Raw genomic sequence first — 23,846 nt, 5'->3', positions numbered from 1 at the left:
TTATATTAATCATAATCGAATTCTTCCTTTTTTTTCTTCAAATCATATGCTAAATCATTTAAATTTATTTTGTAGATTATGATATTGTATTAATCATAATCGAATTCATTCTTCTTTTTTTTCTTAAAATCATATACCAAATCTTATATACTTTGTAATTGAGTGTAGCTTATTTGAAGTGCGCGTATTTTTCTTCTTATTATTAGCTACGAATATAAAATATTGTAATTTTCATATATTGCTTACACCATTTAGATATAATAAAAAATTGATTATAAAGCTAGCGTAAGTCTATAATGGTTCTTTTAGTAAGATTAAACAACAAAGAAAAAATAAAAATAAAATTGTTTGAGTATTGGTTTTATATTGTGTTTGTTAAGCAAGATTATCGAATTTAATTTAATTATAGATAATTAAACATTAGGAGGGATAAACAATTTTTTTATTCAAGATATTTTCCTGAAAATTTAAAAACCAAGTTTTGTGCATTAAAACAAGAGACAAGTCAGACAGAAAGCGGTGGGACTTGTTTATAAAATAATACTAATGGGAAATTTCGAATTTTACAATTTGGGAAGAAATCTGCTAACCTTCTGTCGGAATCAGAGTTTTCAACTACCGCAACAGGTAATTCTTCATCCTCGACGCATTGGCATTTCCATTTCTAGTTTCTAGGAAGGGTTTCTCGGTTCGGATTGCGTCGAAATTCAATCCACCTGCTAAACTGATTTCATTTTCCATTTCGCTTTAGAAGATTCAGTCATTCTGCTCAGCTGATTTGATTTTCCACTTCAACGACTTGGGCTTGGATCTGATTGATTGATTAAGCATTACCTTTGATTACTTGGGCTGTTTATATTCTCCGCATATCCCAATTTGTGTTAGGGATTTTCACATCGTTAGGTTAATGGGGCATATTCATCGGATTGCCTACTTCTTCAGCAACTTTAGCTTTCTATGCTGATTGCCTTTTTGTTTGATACCGGTTATTGGATATGTTTGTTGAGAGGTCATTGTGATTATTATGAAATTCTTGGGTTTTTTCATGTTTGAATAACTTGGTAATGTTTAATTATCTCAGCTGAATGGGAGCTAGTTAGGGTTCCAAGCTCTTGGAACAAGATTTTGGGCGTTGGGTTCAGTTGGAGGAGTAATGTTTGAATGTTTATGCAATGATTGAATTGGGGGAGGCATCTGAACCCGGGTCCAGAATGTTGACTTGCAGATTGGTGAGAAGTGGTTCGTTTGGTGAGGATGAGCGCTTTCTTCGGCAGGTTAGCTACGGGGCAACTGGAGCTAGGAATACTAGTCCTCTTGGCCGATTGGGGTCAAGGAATACAAGCCCTTCTAGGCAGAAAGTCGTTAAGACGAAACCCCGGGGTTTGGATGAAGAAACTGTGACAACGTTTTGTAAATCTGCTCAGCCAGATGTTCACATGGAGGATAACATATGGGCTATGCTGCCAGAGGATTTGTTGAATGAGATTTTGGCTAGAATTCCGCCCTTTATGATATTTAGGCTCCGTTCTGTTTGCAAAAGATGGAACTCGATTTTGCAGGATAATAGCTTTCTGATGTTTCACTCACAGGTGCCATCTCACGGGCCTTGCCTTCTGACTTATTGGAGGAATCCACAGACTCCTCAGTGCTCCGTGTTTAGCTTGCCGTTGAAGCAGTGGTTCAGGATTCCATTTAATTTTCTACCACCATGGGCGTTCTGGTTGGTTGGTTCTTCTGGGGGTTTGGTGTGTTTCTCGGGATTGGATGGTACGACTTTCAAGACGTTAGTTTGCAATCCATTAACTCAAACTTGGAGGACTTTGCCAGGTTTACATTATAATCAGCAGAGACAGTTAATTATGGTTGTTGATAGGAAGAATCGATTGTTTAAAGTCATAGCCACTAGTGATATTTATGGGGACAAGTCATTGCCCACTGAAGTATACGACTCAAAGGTAGACAAATGGTCGCTTCACCAAACCATGCCTGCTGTAAACCTATGCTCCTCGAAGATGGCTTTCTGCGACTCAAGGTTGTATCTGGAGACTCTTTCACCACTCGGTCTAATGATGTACAGGCTTGATACGGGGCACTGGGAGCACATACCTGCAAAGTTTCCCCGGTCTTTGTTGGATGGATATTTGGTGGCTGGGACTCAGAAACGCCTGTTTCTAGTTGGAAGAATCGGGTTGTACAGTACTCTACAGAGTATGAGGATTTGGGAGCTCGATCATACAAAATTTGTATGGGTTGAGGTCAGTAGGATGCCGCCAAGGTTCTTTCGGGCTCTTTTGAGACTCTCAGCGGAGAGATTTGAATGCTTCGGACAGGATAACTTGATATGCTTTACATCGTGGAACCAAGGGAAAGGTCTTCTATACGACGTGGATAAGAAGGTGTGGTCTTGGATTGCTGGATGTGATCTTCAATCCTTCAACAGCCAGGTCTGCTTCTACGAGCCCAGATTTGATTCAACGATTCACTGATGAGCAGATCCACATTCTATACATCCCCTTTTGATCTGCATCCCATGACCAAAAAAGACTTACTCTCATCAATTCTGACATGTTCATGATTGCTGAAACCGGCCGTCGATCATGTTCTTCAAGGAACCAGTTTTAGGTTGAGTAGCTCCCTTGCACACAGATCAAGTCAAGTTAACATATTGTAAACTACTCATCCCATATCTTTGTTGTATATCTATTAGGGCTGATAATTCGGTCATCGGTTAGTCGGTTAACCGATGACCGAACCGATATTCTCGGTTCTCGGTTAACCGAGAACCGCCCAATTCGGTTTTCGGTTATTTCGGTTCTCGGTTCTGCATGTGTTGATCGGTTCTCGGTTCTAACCGAGAACCGATCGGTTAACCGATATCGGTTCTCGTGTCGTTGCTGAATACTATGGAACAGATCCATTCTCATCCTCTCATTTCCAATTGTTTCGACAACTACCACTTTCAACCTCTTCGGGAAACAGTTTATTTTCTAGTCGATTTTGTTGAGAATTATTCCAACGAAGCTGAAGACATGATTGAAGTCGCTTGCTGATCGAATTATTGCTTCATCTTCTACCAAAAGTCTACTAATGTTGCATTGCCTCGAGATGAGCTCCATCAAGGATAAGGTTATCAAGTTTAAAAAGGAAACCCCATCAGCCACTTCCATGCCTCCACCATCAGCTCCGTCAGTTCAATCCCTCCAGTACCATCATCGTCTTCATCAGCTCCTCGCGCAGCTAAGAACCAAGTGGTGGCCAAGATGGGAAATCTTCGTGTGCAACATCCAAGGATCAATACTTGTCAACCACATAAATTTTTTTTAATTCGGTTCCGATTGGTTAACCGGAACCGAACCGACCCTATTCGGTTAGGAACCGAACCGAACCGAGGCCAATTCGGTTTCGGTTCCGGTGCTTCAATTTCGGTTAGGTTTGGGCTCGGTTAACCGAGTTTTCGGTTCGGTTCTAACCGAACCGACCGATTTATCAGCACTAATATCTATGCAATGAGCCATTTTTATAGTTGTGGAACTGTCTTCTTGTCTATATACTGCTTTGGTTTCCTTTTTTTGGTGTTGTGATAAATCTACACAGTTCACAAATAGTTTGTGACAGATTGTCCGGTGATAAAATTGCATTGCTTCATACAACAAGACATTGATATAATGGGTTATTTCTGAAACTTGCCAAATTGACCTGAATTTGACCATAACTTTGTGATTTTTCCAATAATTTGGCCTATTTTTTATTAAGATGCATCAATAATCTATTGTGTTAACAAAATGATTATTTTTGAATCACTGAATAGTAGACTATAAATGCCATTTGTAAATAGTTTTAGTTTTAAATATCATTAGGTAAGAAAAAAATGTGCATGTAATTAAAATGAATAGAGATCATTTTAGAATTATCGTTACCGAGAAAACGTTAGTTGGGTGTAGAACGTTTCTTCGTTTCAAAACGATCAAAAGGTCGTCCTCTATACTCAGTAAACCTAGAGCAAGCAGAAGAAGCTGAAGATCTGCTCTCCAAATTCCGACTTACTCAAGAAAATGGTATCGACAAATCACATTCCTCCTGACGTTATCCTTTTTTCCTTTTTTTTCTGATCGTATCGAGATCTAATTGTTCTGGGATCGCCTTTTCGCTCAATTAATTTATTCATTTCAATTTGTTTATAAGGCGCCGTCAGGGAAACCGATCTCAAGCCCAGTTCCAGATGCGTGGTACCCCACTCTCGCCGTAATTCTGCTCGCCTTCGGCCTTGCCATCACCGCCTTTTTCTTCATGTAAGAACTGATTTCAAGATTTTTTGGGGGTTTATATTTGATCATTTATAACCGCTATCATCGGAATTGGTTCCGAATTTTTTGTATGTGCTAATTTTACCATCTTTTTTCGAGATTGGTTTTCCTCACCTGACTTATTTGATACGAGCTCGATCTTGCTGAAATGCGAAGTATTTGTGTCCTGTACCTTTGGATATTTGAGAATTTTTTCTGAATTTTTGAAATGCTAAATCTAGTAATGTGTTCGTGAGAGAATTTCAATGGTGTAAGGTTCTGGATCAGAGGTTTATGGTGTGTGTGTTTATTTTTCATTCAAAATTGTACTTTGATGATTGCTTCGTCGCTCATTAGTGAATTTTGGTCCTGTTTAATCAGCTAAATATTTTATAACTAGTAAACTGTTTAGGTATGTGTTATGTTGCCTCTGTCTCCAGTTTTATCACATTGAATGGGTTTGACAGTATATAGTGTCCCCTATTCTCTGGACACTTGTATTTTTTTGTGCATCATTGTACTTAGCTTCGATTGCAAAAAGGTTGAGTAAGCATTAGCATTACAGCAAATGAACGCAATAAAGTTGAGATCTATTGTTTTGATATCACTCATTTACCCTGAGAAGCATCGAGTATGTAAGACAGTAAGAGTGCATTGAATTTGCAATGGCTTTGAAAAAAAGCCTTCTTTCTGCGTGGTGATATACACAATCATTTTCCAGATTATCCAGCTTCATGAGCCTTATGTGTCGGTGGTTTAATGTTTCTTCAATAATTTAGCACCTATAGAAAGAGTATAATTAAAAACCACAAAATATAGGTACTATAAAGAGAATAAGGAGAACTTCCTGCAATAATAGAATTTTGAAGATGTGCTTTCTTGAAACTCCCATTTTGTTGTTCTTCCTTAAATTGTGACTGACATTTGGCAAGTATTAACTTCCATCCCCCAACGCAGTTTGTTTTCATTCCCAGCCTTTCCTCTGATTTAGCAATATTTTGTGTGCGGATGAAGAAAATTGGTATTTCAATTTCTACCATGTGGAATTGCGTCCATAACTAATTTTCCAAGCATGGTGCCATTCAAATGCTTCCTTCTGATGCTTCGGTCATTTGCAAGTGTCCAGTTGTTTGACTTCATCTTCTTATTTTGGTGAAATGGTTTCATGTTGCATGGGGGGATGGATACTAAAGCTCAGGAAATGTTCAGCCAAATTGAAATGATATCACAAAGTATAACTTCATAGGAGTAGTTTTGATGACAAATGAGACAGTGTGTGATTACAATCTGCATTTTGACCAGGCTTAGTGGTGCTGCACTAAAAGATTTCTATCTTTTACTTGTTACTGTAAATTGTTTCCTCTTCATTAAATCTTAACAACAAAAAACCACCCAAAACCATTTCTTGGTGCCCTTTCATTTCTGAGCAGCATATGGTACTTATTTGTTCCTTTTATCTTGCAGTTATGAAGCTACTTCCTCTAGGAAAAATCGCAATCTTGCAAAGGAATTGACTACTGGTGTGTTTGCATCAGTTTTCCTGGTATGTTAACATAATTTTTGTAAAGATTTTGCTTTTACTTAATCTCTGTGATTGGTGTTGGTAACACTTCTGTGTAATTTTTCAGGGTTTTGGATCTCTGTTCTTGCTGCTCTCTTCTGGTGTCTATGTTTGAGTCTTCAACATAAAAATTAGGACAATGCATGAGGTTTCACATGCTTATGACATTTTCTGACATTATGAACCTAAGCTGAGCTTGGCTTCAAGTTTTGATGTCTAGCGATCGTTTATCATTTATGGTACTCAATTCAGATGGTATTAAAACGTAGATCATTTGGTTCACAGTCATGCGTTGAAGTGTTGTGTGTTCTTGAAACATGAATTCTCTTTTTTGATGAGGAATCACACAATGAGTTTCATATTTTTAAGGGATTAACTTTCATTCCCCCTCAAAATACCAAATTAATTGGGATATGAAACCACCACTTTTTCTTATAACTTGTTAGTCGCACCGCTTATGTGGAATAACCTGTAATCATAGGCCACTTTTGATAATTGAAGAAACATTTTCTGTGTGCAACCCAGTTGGGTTGCCATGCCTGCCGCTCCAGCTCCAACTTTTGCACCTTGCACTCTTGACCTATTTTAAATCCATTTTTCTATACAAACTCGACCTAATGGTCAAAAAACCAATTTATAGGAATATAGATTATGATAATCTAAAATCAAGCAATAACAATCAAATCATGCCAAGTCTAAATCTTAGAAACATGTAAAATTCATGTGGATCATGCCTCACCTTCTTTGTTGCTTGAACATTCTCTCATTCAGAAATCTTTCCTAGGGTCTCCAAGAATATCAACCTAACTAGCATCATAATGTATTTAATCCCTATCTTTTAGTCATCTATTTCATTAAACAACTTTATAAGTTAATGTTAAGAACATGGATTGTGAGCTTTGTAATCACATTTGATCTGAACTCATGCGTAAAGGGATAGTTATAGTTTATAACCTAAACTCTTAAGATTTGTAAGTTTGTAGCTTCTTACTTGATTTATTTTGGATATAATCCGAACTTCAACGTTTTTCAGTCTATAAACTTTACTTTGGTTATTTATCATGAACATTTGATTTTGTTTAAGCTTTTATGCTCGACTTTGATTTATTTTTGTATGGCTGAACTTTCAAGAATTTTTTTTAATCAAATCAAATTTTAAAAAATCGCCGCAACAAGTGTGACTGAGTTGACAACTAAAGTAACATATGCGAGTGAATGTTTGTGTGGAGTCGTCCGATTAGACAGAAGAGAGCTAAGAGCATCAGCAATAGCGCCCGTCCCAGCGAAATTTCGACCGGTGTGCCGGAATTTCGCGGCGGACGTCCGTATGCACGGATACGGAATTCCGCCGAGGACACCGCAGTTCCGCGACGTCAAGCGGAATTCCGTCGCGACGGGCGTGCGGACGGCCGCCATTGTGTTGACTCCCACGGACGTCCGAGCGGAATTCCCGTTTATTGCATTATTTTTTTTTAAATTTCTATATATATGGCAGCGGATGGGTCGTCGTTGATATAGTTTTTAATTATTGAGATGTTTTTTTTTAAATTTGGTGAAATGTACTTTTTTTTTATTTAATGAATTATTTTTTCCTATTTGTGTCGAAATTTTAATTCCGTAAATTGTTTAATTTTGGAAATTGTTTAATTTGTGAATTTGTGGTTTTTTTAATTGTGGGAAGTCTTTCGAGATGTCCGCCACTGTGCAGTGGGAAGTCCGTATGACGTGACAGAAGGTGTTTTTGGGAATTCCGCGCCACTGCTGATGCTCTAAGCGCAAAGTGAACGAGAAGACATATACCATGAACAGTGAATCATGTGGACCCAATGATTTCAAGGGTATGTTCAAACACGCATCTTTTCATAAAATTCTTATTTTTAGCTTATTCTCATGCGAGTTAAATTGAGATACTCCTATTTAAATATCTACGAAAAAAGAAAATAAGCAATGTTGATTAAGTAATTTAGTCCTCCCATTCCTAAAAATTTGTCGTATCTTTTCATTTTAACCTATTTCTTAGAAATTTATTATAATCACTTTTATCATTTTTAGTAGCATGCTGGATTAAATGATGATAAATTATTAAGGATACGAGAGCCCGAGCTCGGCAACGGTAAAAACAAAGTAGTGGGATTGGGCATTGAAGAAGATGCTTTAAATAGCGGTGACCAACTCCAAAAATCAAATAAGGGGGGAAACCCAAACACCAAACACACACAAAGCTCAGAACTAAAAATGGAAAGCACTCCGCCTCCCACCGAGCCCAGGAAGCGCGGCAGGCCGAAGGGATCCACCAAGGCCAAGGCCGAGAAGGACAAAGACACCGCCTCCGCCGGCACTACTCCCTCTCGAATGAGAGGCTCTGCCGGTGACAAGAGGAACACCGCCGTTGACGAGGGTTACGCCCACTGGAAGCAGCTCGTCCCCGTGCTTTATGACTGGCTCGCCTCTCACAATCTTGTCTGGCCCTCTCTCTCCTGCCGGTACGCCTCAAACATTCCCATTTTCTCCCCCTTTTTTGTCTTTAGGGTTTTGTTCCGAGACTTTTGGTTTTACTGGAGCTGACGCTTAAATAATTCAACTTTTGGTGGCTTGTGTTTTCTCTGAGTGGATATGTCAAACAATGGTTAAAGATTTTTGGTGAGCTTGTTTTTATTTCCTTTCTCATGTTTCTGGGTTCTGTCAGTCTTACTTCAAATCCCTTTTATTTTATGTTCTAGTGTTAATGCTTACAGTTTTCCAAAGGAGTTTTATGTAATCATGGTCGATCTCTGATTAAAGCATTTACTCTTTTTTCTTTATTATTATCATAAAAATATGAACTTTCATGTTTGCAGCTGGGGTCCTGTTCTTGAGCGAGGAACTTACAAGACCAAACAACGCCTTTACCTGTCTGAACAGGTGAACTTTCTATATTACACATTTTTGCTATTACTTACTGGATATATTCAGCTGTAGTCAATTCTATTAATGAGGTCAAAAGTGTACAGGCAGCACAGGAAGACCTAAGTGTGTTGCTTGAGCTGAGCCTATGTTTTTTCTCTCCCTCACCCTTTATTGTCTTCTCCATGTTACAGATTATTCTTTCAGTATATCTTTCTTCCTGGTGGTTATTGCTTGCTTTTTTTCTCCAGTAGTTTCTTATCAAATGTTTCTCTTTTAAGTTTGACGCAATTGCAATGAAATGGAAAATCAGTGAATATAGACGTTATAACGCTTTAAATATATTATTGCATTATCCTGTTTTTTTATTGTAAAACTACAACAACAAATTTACAAGTAATGTTTTTATAAAATTTCATGCTTAGTGTCACTCAAGCACTCATTTCTTTGTGCCTTGTGCCTCCGGAATATGAGACCTCTTGCATCTTGTGCGTCACTTGTGATTTTTAAAAACTTGGTTTAACATTATGTCTATATCATATTTTTATATCTGTATTTCATGCTTCTGAATCTTTAGTATTGAACTTTCTTCTGTTGCTCTCTGTATTTGTATCTAGGCCTCTGCCCCAACCCTTAGCATATTGTTTCAGTGTGTTTGGGGGTTTGGTATTACCTTCTTGAAATATTTTTTGTGTCCTCTGTTGTTTAATATAACTGCAATAACCCTTCAATGTTTTTCCTCAATAGTAGTTTCTATCATATTCAGTGTACTGGATCTAATGCATGTCCTTCATGTTGTTAAACAGACCGACCATACACAGCCGAACACCTTGATCATAGCAAATTGTGAGGTTGTCAGGCCACGTGTTGCTGCAGAAAGTCATATAGCCAATGTATATATATGCTCCACACACTTTCTGAATCTCAAATAATTATGGATTGCACTTAACTTTTTCTATTGATCTTGTTTCTTGTATTCTCTGGTTACTAGTTCAATGAAGATGCACGCTCGCCATATGTAAAGAAGTACAAAACTATATTACATCCAGGAGAGGTATGACTTAAGCTCAAAATACTGACATACTTGCTCATTTTTACTTTTCCATTCCCCTTTGTCGCTAAAGCTAACTTTTTCTTACAATTAATATGTGAACATTAAAAGTTTCCCTTTTTCTTTTTGGCGCATGTTTTCAGAAAGTGGATAAGTAACAAGAGAATAATTTTTTTAGTAGACAAAATAGAGGGAGAGAGGGATTAAAAGAGTTGATTTTTGCTAAAAAAATGAAATGACTCTTTTAACTTGGGACGACCAAAAAAATGAATACACATTGATTAATTTTGGACATAGAGGGTATTTGATTTCATATAGCTATAAGAAATTTTCTTATTCTCAAAGGAACTTGATAAAAGATGCATACAAAGAATTGCAGACTGTATTTGGTGTTTTTTCAATTATATATACTGGTCACTAGAGTTAGTATATGCGTTTTATTCCAATTTTTTTCTTAGCTGCAACTTCAGTATTTTGGTACAGTATGTCTTTTAGAATAAATTTCATCACCGTCTTTTGTTAATTGTGATTATCCTCATCTATTTTCATTGCTTTAGTTATTTGCATACAACATTGTTGTTAATGCTCGTATTTTTGTTGGCTTCATTCATTGCTTTGCTGCTTGCTATAGCACTTGTACTCATTTTGTTGCAAATTTTGTAGGTGAACAGAATCAGGGAGCTGCCCCAGAACAAAAATATAATAGCTACACACACTGATTGTCCTGAAGTAAGTGTCATTTAAGGTTTAGCCTCTCTTTGGATGCATATTACATAGAAATTTATTTACCACTTGAATTTTTTTTATTAGGTTCTCATTTGGGATGTTGAGGCGCAACCTAATCGGCATGCTGTTCTTGGGGCTGCAGATTCTCGTCCAGATCTGGTGCTTAATAATTCTTTTACTAGTTTTCTCTTAATTTACTGTCATCATTTCTTTCTTGATTAACTTGTGCTTTATGATGTTTCCCGGTGAAATAGTTACTCTTGGTTTTGTAATGTGATGCTAGATTCTCTGTTAATAATTGGAACCATGTTGCTTTTCCATGCTAGAACAGAGAATTTCTATATATTTTGTTTTAATTACTATGGGAAACTATTATCTCTTTACGAGTATCTTTTTATATTCTCTACATTTCATGATTTTGAGGTCATTGAAAATTTAACTTTATTATCAGGTCTTATCTGGACACCAAGACAATGCAGAATTTGCTCTTGCAATGTGCCCAGCCGAACCCTTTGTGCTCTCTGGAGGTACAAAGTGTTTCACATATTTCCTGGGATCTTCTTTGTAGAGACTATAATTATGAGTTCTCTTACAGGGAAGGATAAATCTGTTGTGCTGTGGAGTATCCAGGATCATGTTTCGACACTTGCCAGCGATGGAACTCAGTCTGCTGAATCTGCTAGTTCAATTGTAAAGGCTGCTGATAATTCTACAGTTGGCCCACGTGGAATCTTCCAAGGACACACTGATACAGTTGAGGATGTCCAGTTTTGTCCATCAAGGTAATACTTCTTGATCTTGAAGGATATGATGGATATTGTATGTATACAAGTATTTATGTTTCTCTTTCCTTAACAAATTTATTCATATAATTATATCTCATCTTTCTATTTTGTGCATATGTTTTAATAATTAATTTGAGATTCCTTTCCCTCAATTGCATATGTTCCAATTGTGTTACTGCTTCTCCATATTGTACAACAACAGTAATTTTATCTGATTTCTCATTGCTGATGTGGTATATTCATATTGCATTTTGTAGCTCTCAGCAATTTTGTAGTGTTGGAGATGATTCTTGTTTGATACTTTGGGACGCAAGGATTGGAAGCGATCCGGTCGTTAAGGTTGGGTGGTCATTTTCTCAATTTCCTTTTATCTGCGTACTTGTGTTTTCTTTTGCATAAGTAATATTTTTTGGGCAGCATTTAGTTAGATCTCGCGAGTCAGTGTCTTGATTGCATAATTAGTCTTTCAACACATAACCCATAAAGAGATTTGATTGATCTGAAGTAGATCAAATTTAAGTGGTGTAGATTGTCTTGAGTGTAACTGGTTAGACCTGCTTTCCATCAAAACCAGTTTTCTAGACTCTAGATGATTTGTAAACATTTTTAATTAGGATGATCTGAGTGGATATTTCATGAACTTTCAGCATTTGTCATTTTCTTTTGACTTTTTGCAGTTTTTCAGCATATGCTGTGTATTCCGAAAGAACGCAATCTTCCAAAAAAGAAAAAGAAAAGAAAAGAGTGAACCATTGAATGCAATCCACTTGCTTGTTTCCCTATTTTAGATTGGATGTTCATTTGAATTGCTTGTTTATGCAGTGTTCTGCTAACATTTCCTTCTGAAAGAACGCAATACCTCCAAAAAATAAAAAAAAAAGAAAAGATTGAACCATTGAATGCAATCCACTTGCTTGTTTCCCTATTTTAGATTGGATGTTCATTTGAATTGCTTGTTTATGCAGTGTTCTGCTAACATTTCCTTCTGACAGAACGCAATACCTCCAAAAAATAAAAAAAGAAAAGATTGAACCATTGAATGCAATCCACTTACTTGTTTCCCTATTTTAGATTGGATGTTCATTTGAGTTGCTTGTTTATGCAGTGTTCTGTTAACATTTCCTTCATTTTATGTTTGTTGTGTGAGTTTTATACCACACCTAGTTCCTCTAATCCAAGCAGCATTGCGCATTGCTGGTGCTACTAGTATAATCTTGAAATAGCTATCAAGCTGGACCTTGATATATGTCTTCTTTCAATAACTTATAACAGAATGGTGACTTTATTTGGGTCATATGCCACACAAGTCTAATTTTACTGTGTGAACTTTTATGTCTGTTTACTTTTCTCGGTGGGATTTGAAAGGACTTGTTAGAAATGCGATAAATTGTGCGATCAATGAACATTAAACGTACTTTGAAATGCTTGTAGAAAATTGATGTTCCATACATTTCAATCACATATATGCTTCTCAGAAACCCATACTTTACAAAAATTTATCCTTTCAATTCTCTTTCCTATTTAATAATATGGTCCGCTGCTTCTACACTGTATAGTCTCTACAACATTATTCTCACATGAATAACCATTTACATTTGGAACTTTTGGCTCATGCAATCTCCCAATGCTGCACCTAACCATAATATTGACCAGAGATGCTGAAACTCTAGCACAATCATGACTGCCCCCCAACCTTCCAAAGTCTATGAACTTAAAATTGGGTCAGGTTGTGTCATGGTGAAATTTAAGGGTGGGTGATCATGCTTTTGGTGGAACTCAGGAAGAAATAGTTTGAGTTGGATTATTATTAAGTAAAACCCAGTTAAACTTATCACTTATGAGTTCTAGAAGATAAGTGGTGAAAGAATCCGGAGATTAGACTTTTGTGTTTCTATTGAAGTTTTCTTTTCTTTGGTAGTTGTCTCCAAGTAAAGATAATTCTATTAGTTCATTGTCTTCTTCTGTACCCTGAGATGTTGCTCAAATTATAGGTCGAGAAGGCACACAATGCTGATCTTCATTGCGTAGATTGGAACTCTCACGATGAGAATTATATTCTAACTGGGTATGTAAGCATTTTGAATAAGCTTATGTTGGTTGCTGAGTTCTATGCTTCATTCTTCTGCTAACTGAACTCATCATGATTCTACTGGTTCCACTATGTATTTCAGGTCTGCTGATAATACAGTTTGCATGTTTGACCGCCGTAATATAACAGCCAATGGAATAGGATCTCCTGTTCATAAATTTGCAGGTCACAAAGCAGCTGTTCTTTGTGTCCAGGTAATAAATTTTTGTATAATTGTACCATATGATGATGAATCTTGGTATGCTTCCATCTCCTAATATAACTAAATATTTGCAAATCCCAGTGGTCACCTGACAAATGCTCTGTATTTGGGAGCTCGGCAGAAGATGGCTTGCTAAATATCTGGGACTATGAGAAGGTAGGTTTTTTAGGTGATATTTTCAATATAAATAATAATTATAAAAATATAATGCTATAACATGTGGACTGTTTCATTGAAGTAAAAACATGGAGATAACTTTATTCTTATTTCAAATCATAAGAATGCTTGTTGTTTTTACTTTGCTCTTTGGTTATTAATATGCTATACACTATTGTGCAGGTTGGTCAGAAGAAGGACACAGGGTCGAAAACCCCTGGTACTCCAGCAGGGTTGTTTTTCCAACATGCTGGGCACAGGTAAATGCCCTTATGTTATGATAATGAATTGATACCCAAACCTAGTATGCATTTCTATTTCTTTTGTGATACTGTCTCTTATATATGATTGATATATTGTGAGCACGATTATCAACACATTCGCATGCGTGCACTTTTGTTAATCCTCTTCCTAACTCTAGACAAGTATCTGTTTTCTCCTATTTGGTGGCTATTCTATGCAGGATAGGAAAATAATCATGTATTAGTCTTAAAATTAGTTTCTCAATGTTAATGAAGTTTCCCCTCAATAACTTAAATATGACTAGTAATTGACCACTAGAAACATCAACTGTGTTTGATGGATAAAATCTTATATGAAAGAAAAAATGAATTGTTGTTGGCATACAGGGATAAGGTTGTTGACTTCCACTGGAATGCTCATGATCCATGGACGATTGTTAGCGTATCTGATGATGGGGAATTCTCCGGTGGGGGTGGTACTCTGCAGGTATCATACTGTTTCACAGTTACCATATCTTCTAACTGTCTTGCTAGGCGGTAGTTAAAATTTGTTGTTAATAAATCTCAACTACCAAAGAAATATTGCTTTCCCACCAGTGTTGCTAAAAAGCGCCTGAGTCGCGGGGTGCCAGCTGAATCGCCTTGAGATGGCTGGGGATAGCCATATTCACTGGCGAGCTTGGGGCGAAAATCACAAGTGTTTCTCTTCGAATAGTATCAACTGAAATATAAATCAATTAAGCTAAATTCTAATTAGGATTGTTAGGAAGAAACAGAAGAGAAAAATGCAGGAGTGAATTCCCGTTACACTTGTGGAGCTTCCTTGTTGTGAAACATGACTTCTTTGTTTCTTTAAGGTGGAATGAGAACGGAGAGTGCAGAGATTGAATGACATGAGGTGATAGTGTTAGAGTTGTGAATGATGTTTTTTTTTTCCTTTTATAGAGTTGGAAATTAGTTCTAGGCCTCTCCCATCACCCCTTCCTTAAATGTGGAGGCTGTCAGCAGATTAGCGAGCAAGATAATTTCTGCAGAATGGCCATTTTACCCCTTGGCTGATCACAGTCGGTTACGAACATGGCTAGACGTTCTCACAGGGCAGTTTGTCATCGCTTAGTCAATTCAGCTCAATTCCTCGAGATTTGCAACCTCATGGTTCCATGCCTTGAGGTTCCACTTCTTCCAAATTCCTACACCAAAACACTGATAGTGTAGATTGCATCTAGATTACTCCAAAATTCTTTAAATTTTAAGCTCAAAATTCTTTTAAAAAATTGCAACAAGTACATGCTATCACTAGGCTTATGATCTGACCTGTCCTGCATTATATAACGTTTTACAGATGTGGCGTATGACTGATCTTCTGTACCGTCCCAAAGATGAAGTTCTGACCGAGCTTCAGAAATTCAAAGACCATGTGATAGAGTGCTCCAAGACTTCTTGATGTAGTCGTGGTTCAGGTTATGATGATGTAGTTTTTTTCATGAATGTTGTGTTGTATTTTGCAGAACTTGATTGGATGGGCGTAGGAACAAATCTCACCCTAAATGTTGGTTGGTTTAGGTGCTACTGTGGATGTTAAGTAGGGTTTAATTGAATTAATCTACTTTTGAGACATCATTCTGTTGAATATTTATAAGTGAAGTGGATTAGTGGATTTGTGTTATTATCTGGGATTCTGGCCTTATGTGGGTAAAATATTTCTATGGCCATTTGTTCATTTGATTTTGTGGCAAGCTCTACTTTGCTACTGGTATGCAAGTTATATTATCTAGATGGATTAATTAATTTATATTTCAAATCCAATCAAAACAACTAACTTAAATGCCCTTTATGCCCTTAAACTTTTCATCCCTCCATTTTGTTTAAGATTACTAGAGGATTTTTGTAATTTGAATATAATCTAACATATTGAATATGGACGTGAAATGCCTATTTTATTTATGTGAATAGTACTTCCTCTGTTCTGTCTTATAATAGATGTTATACTTTCCTTTTTAGGTTGTCCTACAAAAGATATCATATTTCTTTTTATGAAAAAAACACTCCTTTACATTAATATAAATATATTATTTTCTTTTTCCACTTAGCATACAAAATAATAACTTCTAAAATTTCGTGCCATTTTTCAAGTGTGCCTAATATTATGAGACATATAGAATACCAAATACTGATTGGTGTCAACTTATTAACACAACTAAATAATTTACTGTAACATAACATATCCCACTCGGGCATCAAGCATAGGTGCTTGAAAGTTGAAACAAAAAAGGTAAGTACTTGAAATTTAATGTTTTGAAGTATTTCCCTATGCCTACCTAAAGAATCAAAGGCATGCTTGCTGTCATGGTTCGGTGCTATGTTCAAGCATATGTGGATATCTATGTTTCATGTCACTGCACGGTTGATTTGGCATATTAGAATTTAAATGGTTTTTCAAAACTTCAAACCCAACTGAGAGTTCAAGAAGAGACGACTCTCTTATGGAGAATGAGAATACAGTTTAAAGGATGGCACCCAAAATTCCCTTACGCAGCATGTCTCTTGATGGATAACTTGGAAGATATTAGGACCTGGAGGGTGCATGGAACACGCGATAAGGTATGTATGTATGATTGCAGTGGCAGGTAGATCTTAGCTCTGGGTTGATGTTTGTTTTTGTTACTTAGAGCCCTAGCGTCCCTATTTATGGTCATACTTTTTTCTTGTTGTTAGCTTATTAGATTAAACTTGTTCTTGTGGTAGAGGATTGTGTCCCACGGCTTGCCTTCTTTGATGGTTTGAACATTTTTTCCTTTTACCAAAAAACAAAACAAAACAAATACATGAGTTGTCATTACCCATTAGCTAATGAAGCTTAAATCCCTTGAAGTGAAAACCATCCATTAGCTAATGAAGCTTAAATCCCTTGAAGTGAAAACCATAGATCCTATTATTAGACACCCGTCAAATCCTCCCATATATGTTTATTTATTTTGTGTAAAAGATGTTCTCTTTATTATTCTTTTCATACTTTATTTAAGTACTTTTTAAAGTAAGGATTGATGCGTACATGATAACATACTTTTATGAATTAGTACTACAACGCAATTCGCTAATAACGATAGAGATGTCGTTGTTGTATTTGGTACCAATAAAGCTACCTATCCTTTTTAATCAGTTTATTATGTTTATATTTTGGGCAAATTAAAGTAGTTTTCATTGCATATGATGGAGGTGAAGCCAATTTAGATTTCGCAAATCACAACATGGGCCAAACTATATTTATTTAATAACTAATTGGTCGTTTAAAGACAAGCCATAAAAGAATAAGCGGTAAATGTGATTCGACATTTCGATTACTGAAATAAGATTCAAAGTACAAAATTGTATTTAGGCCATCCGCAATGGGGCGGACGATGGCACGCCCGATGGCGCGCATCGTCCGCGCCCGCCATCGTCCGCCCATTGCGGGTGCGTGACATAGGCCGCGGACGATCGTCGCGCCCTATACTAAGGGCGCAGAGTATAGCGCGGACGATGTCCATCGTCCGCGCCATCGTCCGCCCCATTGCGGCCTACGAGGACGATGGCCGCGGACGATAGGCCATCGTGCGGCCCACTGTGGGCTACGCGGACGATCGACGCGGAAGATGGCACGCAGTTTCGTTTTTTTATAAATAGAGTTCATTTGTAATTTCATTTCACGATTTCACTTTCAAAACTTATTACATTTACATAATTACTACGAAATGGATTCAAGTCCCAATAGTCCTATGTTTAGCGGAGAGGCGCGTTGGCCGGGTTGTAACGACCCTTAAAACCGATATTATTAGAAACAATATTATTAGCTTGATTATCTATATAAGTGACGTGTATGCGATTAAATCTGAGCTACGATAGAGTGTCGTTGTTGTTTCTAACGCCAGCCAAGTATATAAAAAATATATATATGTATAATAAAAGAATCAAGACCCATAATTAAAATTTTAATGTCCGATACATTCAATAAAAGTCCAACGAAAATTTAACTTAATACATCCTTCGTTCTAAAGAAAATCGGGTACTTCAACGCGGACGGCCACGAGCTTGAACCGATTATACCTACACCAAATTAGTTAAACAAGTAAATAAATAAATAATCAATTATTTACTATAAAAAAAATCAAATTTATCTAACTTGGTCACCAAGTCAATCATTTTAATTAAAAATTCTAAGATATTTTCCTCCTCCCACATCCAAACCGCCCATTCTCCTCTGCTAAATCTCTCCCATGTCTTTAACTACTCTCCCTCAATATTAAATCTTCAATCCATTTCTTTCCTCCGATCGGTTTCCGCAGCAAGAAAATTCAAGAAACCGAGAGCTCAATCAATTGAATTACAGGTAATTCGTACTCCTCCGTTAATAGCACAATTTCGCACTTCTTTTGGAAATCAAATATGTAAAATTTTGACAGAAACTGAATCTGCAAAATCCAGTGGGCTACTCCTTTTGGTCCTACAATTTCACAATCGATATCGGATTATCGAGGTAAAATCCTTTCCCAATTTCGAGTTTCAATCATCAGTTTATGCATAAACATACCATAATCCAAACTAATCGCATAACTCAAGCAATTAACACAATTGAACACTCCCACGATTAATTCGAAATGCGAAAGAACTTGGTAAAGGGAACTTATCTTTCGGGGCAGAACGGGTTAGTTTCGGGACGTTTCGGGTCTGTTCGGAGTTGCTCGGAGCTGCGCGGTGTCGGTTCGGGGTGAACTCGGAGTCAATCGGAAGCTGACCGGCAGGCTGGGACAGCAGCGCCTCCCGGCAGCAGCAACTCTTTCGGGGAATCGGCGGCTGCACCGACAGCGTCGTGACAGCAGCGGCGATGTCGAGCGTCGTCAGCGGCGAACGGCAATCAACGCGATGGAGCGAGCGGCGAATCTGGAAAGACGGAGAGGGGATGGCGGCGCGACGGCGTGAGGCTGGAAAGGAAGAGAGAGAGAGGGAGAGAAGGGAGAAGGAGGAGGAGAGGAAGGAGGCGGATCCGCGGCGGCGGCGGCGGCTCGGGAGAGGTGAAGGGCAGCGACGGCGAGCCGCCGCGCGTACGGCAGCGGCGGTGGCGGCGTGAGTGTAGCCGAGGGAGAGAAAGAGGAGAGGGGGGGGGAGAGACTGTTCTTTCTTTTGTGAATTTGGGGGAAAACGAAGAAAGAGAAGAAATGAATTAGAATGGTGAGAAAGAGAGAGAGGGAGTTGACCGAGATGGAGGGAGTAAGGGAAATTGTTGCTTTTTGTTTGGTTTGGGCCAATTTTTTTTAGGTTGGGCCCTAATAATTAATTGGTATAATGGGCTGTTTTTATTTAAGGAATTGGGCAGACTCTCTAATTTAATTAGGCCAGGAAGTATTCTTATAATTGTTGAATGGGTTGTGATGAATTAAACAACTGGGCCGAAAATTAAATATTAGTTTGGGCCGAGATTTTAATTGTTGGGATGGAATTAATTTAAAGAATTGAGCTTGGAGCTTAATAAATTAATCCCTGAATAAATTACTAAGTTTCTGAACGGAAAATGTTGAAGTTGGAAATGTGAAGGACCGACCGGCGTCGCCCTCGACGCCTAGGGCGGCCGCTAAGGAAATGGAAAGAAAGAGGGAGCCGAAATTCTCAAGTCACATAAATAATTAAGTTTAATAAAGAAGTGCTATTAATTAAATTTTTCCAATTTAATTAATATGCAAGTTTCTAAAATTTTTCTAACGGTGGACAAATGATAAAAGAAATAAAGTAGGGGCATGCATTCCTATAAGTATGTGAATTTCTCGAGTCTTATTAGTACGTTGTTTGTTTTCAAAAGGCTATCTCCGTGAGTTAAGGGTGGAGTCAGGAAAATTCAAGTTAAGGAATCTAAACGACCAAGGTGAGCTTTCTTATACGACAAATACAAATCGTATATTGTGAAAACACGAACACATGTTCATGATTTTTAAAGATATTGTCTTGCCATAAATGTTTTGTGTATGATGCCTATCTGTTTGGCTAAGGCCAAGTGAATTATGAAAGATGATATATGTGAATCGATTCGATTTTGAGTCCTAGTAGGGTGGTGTCCCTACTTGGAACCTCTGACCGTGAACAGCAGAGAAGATGACCGTGGAAGGTGGCCACCTTCCCGGTACATGGGAACCTCTGACATGATGGGCAGGGAAGGTGACCGTGTGAGAACACCATCTCAACGGCACAATGTGATCAGATATGGCTAAGTACAGGAAAAAGGGACTGCAGTCCAATGTGAATATTTTTAGTAAGCTCGGGCACTTTCAATAACACCCCCGAGTGTTACTGTGATGATGGCTTGACAATATTTTCAAATGTATATGTGTAATTTTCGGCAATGTGTTCACTGAGTACTTTTTGTACTCAGCCCTGCATATATTTCTAAATGTGCAGGTTGAGCAGCGAAGTGGTGGAGGAAGTGCTATTGAGACAAGACACTTACTTCAGTCAGATTTTGACTCTCGGAGGTTCATGTCTTCATACATGGAACCGCGTTCATTTGCTTCCGTTGTGCATCTTAAAAGACTCAAGTCTATTTTGTTCAAAACTCTGATTTATTTCGAGCTATTTCCATTTGTTTCGGGTTGTGGTTGAGTTGTGTTGATTTTCCCCTTTCTTCCCTGCTTCTTTAATCCTCCCCTAGTCGCGATCAACCGTGTTTTCTATCCTTAGAAAATGCGGTCGTGACAGAGTGGTATCAGAGCATTCTTTCTCGCTCTGAACCCGAGAAGTCTTCTTTGAAAATCTTTGGTCTAGCCTTGTTCCACTAGACTATCTAATCGATGAAAATGCTCTTAGCACTCCCACCAATCGCACTCAACGAGGAAAAAATGGAACTTGTTCTTTTTTAGAAGAAAGTCAAGATGTTTGAAAGTTTGAAATGGAGAAATAACTCATGCAGTTAATTTGAGTGAACAGATGAAAATACCAAGTTTAAAGAAAGAGTTGATGTTTCTTGATTTGGTAGCATGCTTAAAGAAAGAGTTAGTATGTCTTTTCTTGGCTAATGACTGTGAATGTATAAATAAAAGAAGTGACTTTCCTGAACGGAAAAAGGTACTGAAATATGAAAGTATAAAGTATACGAGTCTGATACCAATTGTTGAAATGATGTCTCTTTTTGAGTTTGTGAAATGATGCATCTTTTTACTAGTCATTGAATCATGTTGCTAGAATGGGGAAATCAAAATTTCCAAGAACTTAGAATACTTAGTTATGCGTTCCTTCTAGAACACAATATGAACTCGAACTTAGAAGTACATTATGAACATTTCTCGCTTTCCTGAGCGACGAAAAGAAAAGGACGGGATAAGAGAGAAACTTTGTCACGAGAAAAGCAATCCAACATAGAACAAAACGATGTTCTAGAAAGGTGGTAGGGGTTAGATGTCATTTTATACGTCCCAATGACATGAATAATCTAGGTTAGCTTTTGTCTTTCTTGACAATCCAATCACTCCAAAGGATCATACCTTTGATCCAATTAAGCGATGTACACATACATAGCAAGAAAATATGATTACAATGTAAAGAAAGAACCTAGCTATACAATATAAGTAATCAGAAACGACGTGTTACGAGGATGAGCGTTATGACGAACCGAGAGTACCAGAGAGTCGTAATCGCCACATATGGTCATCTAACGTGATCATAAAGTGAAAGTAACTTGTAACCAAAGTTTTCCATAACTCGTTTACCATTCTCTATAAAGAGTTAAACAAGGGAGAATCACCATTGTAGTTAACCAAGAAGATTCATCAGCAGCGCTTACTTGGGTCCCCTTGAATCCCATTTTCTCACATCCCCCTTGATGAAAATACTTTTGTTGAATTAAGATATTAAATGACTTCTTTTGCAAGGTAATGTGCCATTATTTTTCCTCTTCTATGTCAAGGTTGTGAATCACTTTCAGTTTTCAGCTTGCTCCCTCATGTTTTCTGATAACCTCCAGTGACTACGGTCTTTCTTTACTCGTTCTGTATAAAAGCAATACTTTGACTCTCTGAATTCTTGCCACCAAACTCCTATACTAGGAGCTGCTTTATTTATAGCCTTCAGAATGAACATGTTTCTCTAAACTATTGTCTCTTCAATGATAATATATTCTTCAAAGATCATTAGTGGACTTTTGTGTTTTCAAAAGTGCTTCTTGAAAAGATCTTTATTTTATATGAGTAGTTCCCTCTTATTAATTCCCCTACAATTATTCCATCATGCTTTGAGATCTTCAGCAACTCCGGGTCTAAATCAATTTGCTCTCTCCCTGAACTAGTTTGCTTTGATTGTCTTCTCTACTAGTTAATTTCCGTGATTTGGTTGTAAACTTTGTGAATTCGTTAACGTGATATAGTATCACGATGTTGTTGACCCAAAATGGTAGTTCATTGCTATTCTTCTTTTTCTCAAATCCACTTGAGCCCAATCATTTTCAGTCTTACTATATTGGAACAGCCATCTGGTGAGACCTTAAACCTTTTATATTTGACCCTTTGTGTTTTCAGACATACTTATTGACAAGCTCTTTGTTTTACATGAGTATTCTTATCTTCTGAATTCAAATATGACTATTGTCTCTTGATTTGAGCTTTTCCGCAAGCTCCATGTTAAAGCTGACACATTGCTTCTCTCTTGGCTAGTTTCCTCTTGTTGCCCTCTTTATTAGTCAGTTTCCCTGAACTACTTAAAAAAAAAAAAAATTCGTTGATATGATCTTCTATCACAGTGTTGTTGAGCAAATTGCAATTGTTTGTTTATCCTATTCTTTTCAAATCCATTTGTAACAAACCATCTTAGGTCTCCCTGCTATCATTTGGGGATACTTGAAACTTTTCTACTTCACTTTTCATTTTTATTGTATTATTGGTCATCTATTATTGACATCTACATTCTATTCATCATATCCCCACTTTTGCAATTTATTCCATCCGACAAGCTCTTCCCACAATAAAATTTCCAAGTCCTATGGGTATAGCTCAAGCCCTTTGAAGTTGTATCTTTTCTTTTCTTGGAGTCAGCATAATGAGCCCAATTTAGCCTAGCCTTTGCACTTCATGAAAACCTTTGTTGCAAGCTACTGGTGAGAGTTTGTGGTGAACCAAACACTCACGTAATTGAAATAATTATAATTATTTTGTTTTCATGGTTACCTTGGAGCCTACACAAAGCAAGAACGATTCGAATATTTCTCTTGGGATCCCAAATTTAGTTCCTATCAAAGTTAAAACGGTTAGATCAACTCTATATTTCCTCGCGTGAGACCCTCATGGGAGGCAAGACATTGACCACTGCAGAAAACGCCAAAAATAAATAAATAAATCCTATGCCAACGAACGTCGAACCGAATTGAAATTTAACATCGGAGAGAAAGTCTTTTTGAAAATATCCCCTTCCAAAGGAATAACCAGATTTGGACTCAAAGGTAAGCTAAAACCACGATTTATTGGACCCTATGAAATTCTGGAGGAAGTGGGCCCAGTAGCAAAACGCTTGACATTACCACCCAACTTTGGGGAACGTACACAACGTATTCCGCGTCTCCCAACTTGAAAGGTACGTGTTCGACCAAAAAAAAAAAGTGATGCGCCACGAAGAAATCGCTCTACAGCCTAACCTGAGTAACGAAGAAAAGCCGGTGTAAATACTAGATCGAAAGGTGCAGCAGCTTCGGAATAAGTCGATTACTACAGTGAAAGTATTGTGGAAAAACCACGGACAGGAAGAGGCAACATGAGAGCTAGAAGAGAAAATGAAGGAGAAATATCCCGAACTTTTCGTCTAAACACCTCCTAAATTTCTTCTTTTAAGAGGGGTAGAATGTAACGACCCTTAAAACCGATAT

At 37.5% G+C, this 23,846-nt stretch overlaps 3 protein-coding genes and 1 long non-coding RNA gene across 4 annotated transcripts; all 4 read left to right on the top strand.

The window, feature by feature from the left end:
* Window positions 1-510: 510 nt before the first annotated feature.
* Window positions 511-3,568, top strand: LOC121804761 (F-box/kelch-repeat protein At5g15710-like). Its single transcript, XM_042204412.1, has 2 exons — window positions 511-627; window positions 1,082-3,568. Exon 2 carries the CDS (start codon window positions 1,173-1,175, stop codon window positions 2,484-2,486), a length of 1,314 nt encoding a protein of 437 aa, XP_042060346.1. The 5' UTR covers window positions 511-627; window positions 1,082-1,172; the 3' UTR covers window positions 2,487-3,568.
* Window positions 3,569-3,899: 331 nt separating this feature from the next.
* On the top strand, window positions 3,900-6,205 carry LOC121804762 (transmembrane protein 258-like). The gene is made up of 4 exons (XM_042204413.1): window positions 3,900-4,055; window positions 4,183-4,289; window positions 5,748-5,826; window positions 5,912-6,205. The coding sequence occupies exons 1-4, from the start codon at window positions 4,053-4,055 to the stop codon at window positions 5,957-5,959; spliced, it is 237 nt and encodes a 78-aa protein (XP_042060347.1). The 5' UTR covers window positions 3,900-4,052; the 3' UTR covers window positions 5,960-6,205.
* Window positions 6,206-7,999: 1,794 nt separating this feature from the next.
* Window positions 8,000-15,647, top strand: LOC121805054 (WD-40 repeat-containing protein MSI4-like). The gene is made up of 15 exons (XM_042204802.1): window positions 8,000-8,327; window positions 8,682-8,745; window positions 9,534-9,620; window positions 9,719-9,781; window positions 10,442-10,507; window positions 10,589-10,663; window positions 10,956-11,031; window positions 11,100-11,286; window positions 11,547-11,628; window positions 13,281-13,354; window positions 13,461-13,572; window positions 13,662-13,736; window positions 13,920-13,996; window positions 14,366-14,465; window positions 15,321-15,647. Exons 1-15 carry the CDS (start codon window positions 8,080-8,082, stop codon window positions 15,420-15,422), a joined length of 1,488 nt encoding a protein of 495 aa, XP_042060736.1. The 5' UTR covers window positions 8,000-8,079; the 3' UTR covers window positions 15,423-15,647.
* Window positions 15,648-17,764: 2,117 nt separating this feature from the next.
* LOC121804760 lies at window positions 17,765-19,866 on the top strand. The gene is made up of 3 exons (XR_006051206.1): window positions 17,765-18,344; window positions 18,418-18,491; window positions 19,809-19,866. It is a non-coding gene; the product is annotated as an uncharacterized LOC121804760 (long non-coding RNA).
* Window positions 19,867-23,846: the final 3,980 nt, after the last annotated feature.

This window comes from Salvia splendens, chromosome 5, assembly GCF_004379255.2.
Source record: "Salvia splendens isolate huo1 chromosome 5, SspV2, whole genome shotgun sequence".
NCBI classification, from domain to species: domain Eukaryota; kingdom Viridiplantae; phylum Streptophyta; class Magnoliopsida; order Lamiales; family Lamiaceae; genus Salvia; species Salvia splendens.
The sequence above is the reverse complement of the archived record's forward strand: the minus strand, read 5'-3'. Positions and strand labels throughout refer to the sequence as shown.

Excerpts from the sequence above, each read along its gene's own strand:
- LOC121804761 (XM_042204412.1), top strand. The coding sequence starts at position 1,173 with ATGATTGAATTGGGGGAGGCATCTGAACCCGGGTCCAGAATGTTGACT.
- LOC121805054 (XM_042204802.1), top strand. The coding sequence starts at position 8,080 with ATGGAAAGCACTCCGCCTCCCACCGAGCCCAGGAAGCGCGGCAGGCCG. Across the intron at positions 11,032-11,099 it reads ACCCTTTGTGCTCTCTGGAG|GGAAGGATAAATCTGTTGTG; the intron begins GTACAAAGTGTT and ends GTTCTCTTACAG. Across the intron at positions 13,997-14,365 it reads TTCCAACATGCTGGGCACAG|GGATAAGGTTGTTGACTTCC; the intron begins GTAAATGCCCTT and ends GTTGGCATACAG.
- LOC121804762 (XM_042204413.1), top strand. Across the intron at positions 4,290-5,747 it reads ATCACCGCCTTTTTCTTCAT|TTATGAAGCTACTTCCTCTA; the intron begins GTAAGAACTGAT and ends TTTATCTTGCAG. Across the intron at positions 5,827-5,911 it reads TGTTTGCATCAGTTTTCCTG|GGTTTTGGATCTCTGTTCTT; the intron begins GTATGTTAACAT and ends GTAATTTTTCAG.